The sequence below is a fragment of the Sinocyclocheilus grahami genome, unplaced genomic scaffold (genome assembly GCF_001515645.1).
Source record: "Sinocyclocheilus grahami isolate Dianchi unplaced genomic scaffold, SAMN03320097.WGS_v1.1 scaffold474.1, whole genome shotgun sequence".
Lineage (NCBI taxonomy): Eukaryota > Metazoa > Chordata > Actinopteri > Cypriniformes > Cyprinidae > Sinocyclocheilus > Sinocyclocheilus grahami.
In genome coordinates this window covers 34,343-37,391 of record NW_015505653.1, presented here as the reverse complement: position 1 = coordinate 37,391, position 3,049 = coordinate 34,343, and the positions used below count along the sequence as shown (strand labels likewise).

Below are 3,049 nucleotides of genomic sequence, written 5' to 3'. Positions count from 1 at the left end.
TGCTTTTCTGCATTTTTCAGGAAAAAAGTTACTATTTTTTTCTATCACTTTTTATCATTTCATAAAAAAATAAAAAAAGAAAAATATATATTTTATGTGACCATGAATTCTTCTTCTTCTTCTTAGTATTATTAATTACCAACAGCAATACAGCAATGATATTATTATTAATATTTTTATTTAGTGTTAGAAATACTGTAACTGTAACTCTAAAATTTTATTACACGTGACGTAACAACAAAAAGCATATTTTGGATCAAATGTAGCCAGTAGTATCTATTATTATTATTATTGTTGTTGTTGTAGTCAATTTGTAGGAAATGACCATATTATCATGACTACTTGTATGTCATTTTAACTTTAAACGTTTACTAAAAACTATATTGTTTTGAACTCTGAGGGTTAAAGGCCCAAAAACATGACATATATATGTATTTTTTTACCTCAGCAAACACAAAAGGGGCATCAAACGGGTAGCAGATCTGGCCGTGTTTTACGGCAGCTACTGATGCAGGTCCACACCTGAACATACCTGACAGAAGACCAGCCTCAGTAACACCACAGAACAACAAAGATACTGTGTGTGTGTTCATGCGCTTGTCCTACCATCGCTCGTCTCCTGTGGCGTAGCATCCACAACCTGCCATCCTCCGAAACCAGAAGGCAGATCAGACCTAGCCATGAAGCACTCGTTCCAGCAATGATAATTCCTGCAGATGAAGATAGAGCAAGTCATCCTCTATGGAAGCTTGTTTCCACAACAGGATAAAAAAAAAGAAGATAATTGTGACTTTTATTTTGAAAAATAAAAATAAAAAATATATATAGATACACTGAACAAAATTATAAAGACAACACTTTTGTTTTTGCCCCCATTTTTCATGAGCTGAACTCAAAGATCTAAGACTTTTTCTATGTACACAAAAGGCCTATTTCTCTCAAATATTGTTCACAAATCTGTCTAAATCTGTGTTAGTGAGCACTTCTCCTTTGCCGAGATAATCCATCCACCTCACAGGTGTGGCATATCAAGATGCTGATTAGACAGCATGATTATTGCACAGGTGTGCCTTAGGCTGGCCACAATAAAAGGCCACTCTAAAATGTGCAGTTTTATGGGGGCAAAAACAAAAGTGTTGCGTTTATAATTTTGTTCAGTGTATATAAAGGCAGAATTGTGAGAAATAAAATCAGAATTGTGAGACATAATAATATAAACATATATAAACTTGCAATTGTGATATAAAGAGTCATAATCACCAAAATTCTTGTGGCAGAAAAAAAATTGAATTGTGAAATACAAACTCAGAATAGCCTTTATTTATTTATTTATTTATTTCCCATGGCAGAAACAAGCTTCCGTAATCTACTGCATAAAAAGCAGCACTTTTTTATATACTTTAAATTATTTGAGCAAGACCTCATGTTTCGGTTTCCATAAAAGATCACAAACCAGATGGAGTCCTTGGTGCGGTTCCGGTCCAGTTTTCCATTTTCGTCCAGGATGATGTCCATCTTAAGGTTGCCGTCATTGTCGTGAGCAGAGAAGAAGTTTGTCACGACCCTGCCGGGGATCCCGAGACAACGCAAGACTGTGGGGAAGGAGAAGTAGAATCATATGGACACTGATCACGTGACCTATTAATGAATATGAATGCCTTGTCCTGGTTCTCACAGGTGTTGAAGACAGCAGCGTAGACCCAGCACTGGGCGTAGCAGACGGGTGTTCCCCTGCTGCCAGCGTAGTCCAGAAGGATCTCCACGCTGCCGGTCCAGGACGTCGGCGGGACACCGTATGTGTAATCGCCACTCCAGTTCCCCACCAACACGCCGTCGTCATCGCGTGAGTTCAGCTGTTTAGAAACAGGGCAGAGGTGAAGTCAACAACAGGTTTATGAAAGCTGAAAAAGATATGTTGTTTCACCAATAGCACACATGCTATAACATCATGTGAAAATTTCAATAAGCTGTTTTTTAGTATTAAGCAAGCACTTCAACTTTGTGCACAAATAACATAATATTAAAAAATTATATTCAAAAATATATTGTATTTTTTAACCATAAAATTCTAAAGTACACACATATTGCAATAGACAAAGTTGGGGTGCAGTAAGATTGTTTAATATTTTTAAAAGAAACATTATAACAATTTAAAGTAACAGTTTTCTATTTGAATATATTTTAAAATATAATTTATTGCTGTGATGCAAAGCGGAATTTTCAGCATCGTTACTCCAGTCTTCAGTGTCACATGATCTTCAGAAATCATTCTAATATGCTGATTTGCTGCTCGAGAAACATTCTTTGATGAATGGAATCTTCAAAAGAACAGCATTTATTTGAAATAGAAATATTTTAAAGTAATAGTAACATTATAAAAAAGTCTTTACTCTCACTTTTGATCAATTCATCATAGCTGAATAAAGGTATTCATTGTCTGTCAAAATGTTTAGTTCACGTTTGGCACAGTGAAACACAGTTCCTCATAACAGGGTAAAAAATTAAAATAAAAATAGTTATCGCAGTTTGTCTTTGGTTTCTCACCATGGCTGAAGCGACGCGGGTCACTTTAATGACGTCCCCACGGTTGGACAGCGGCATATCTGCTTTATCCATAATGAACAGACAGGCATCCAGGACACCAAACTCAAACTAAAAAAACAAAAACAAAAAATACAGCAAATTGCAATTTTTTTTTATTTGTAAATATTTTATTATAGTTTTTTTAGCTCTAATTATTAGGGATGCGCTAATATCACTTAATTTTCTTTTTTAGTTTATCAGCATTTAGGTCAGTATTTTAACATTTTAAAAACTGTGCATGCTCATTTTTCCTTTTTTTTTGTTTTATTTAAATTACCATTGACCTTATTATTCTTTTATTTATTATGAATCATATTAATTAATCCACAAAATGTTTTTGAGTGAACGCTGCCAAAATTATCCACAAAAAATTATAATTTTTTTATTATTATTAAATGAGGTGCATAAGCTTAGTTTCATAAATAAATACAAAAACTGTTAACTGCAAAAAAACAAACAAAAAAAA

The 3,049-nt window shown here is 34.0% G+C and overlaps 1 protein-coding gene across 1 annotated transcript in view; it reads right to left on the bottom strand.

Annotated features, from left to right (window-relative positions):
- Positions 1–3,049, bottom strand: part of f13a1b (coagulation factor XIII, A1 polypeptide b) — a 16,145-nt gene that overhangs the window by 8,530 nt on the left and 4,566 nt on the right. The window contains exons 5-9 of the mRNA XM_016235774.1: positions 2,545–2,652; positions 1,676–1,853; positions 1,454–1,592; positions 607–710; positions 444–532 (exon numbers count right to left, since the gene is read on the bottom strand). Coding sequence (XP_016091260.1) covers positions 444–532; positions 607–710; positions 1,454–1,592; positions 1,676–1,853; positions 2,545–2,652 — 618 coding nt within the window. The remainder of the gene's footprint in view (positions 1–443; positions 533–606; positions 711–1,453; positions 1,593–1,675; positions 1,854–2,544; positions 2,653–3,049) is intronic.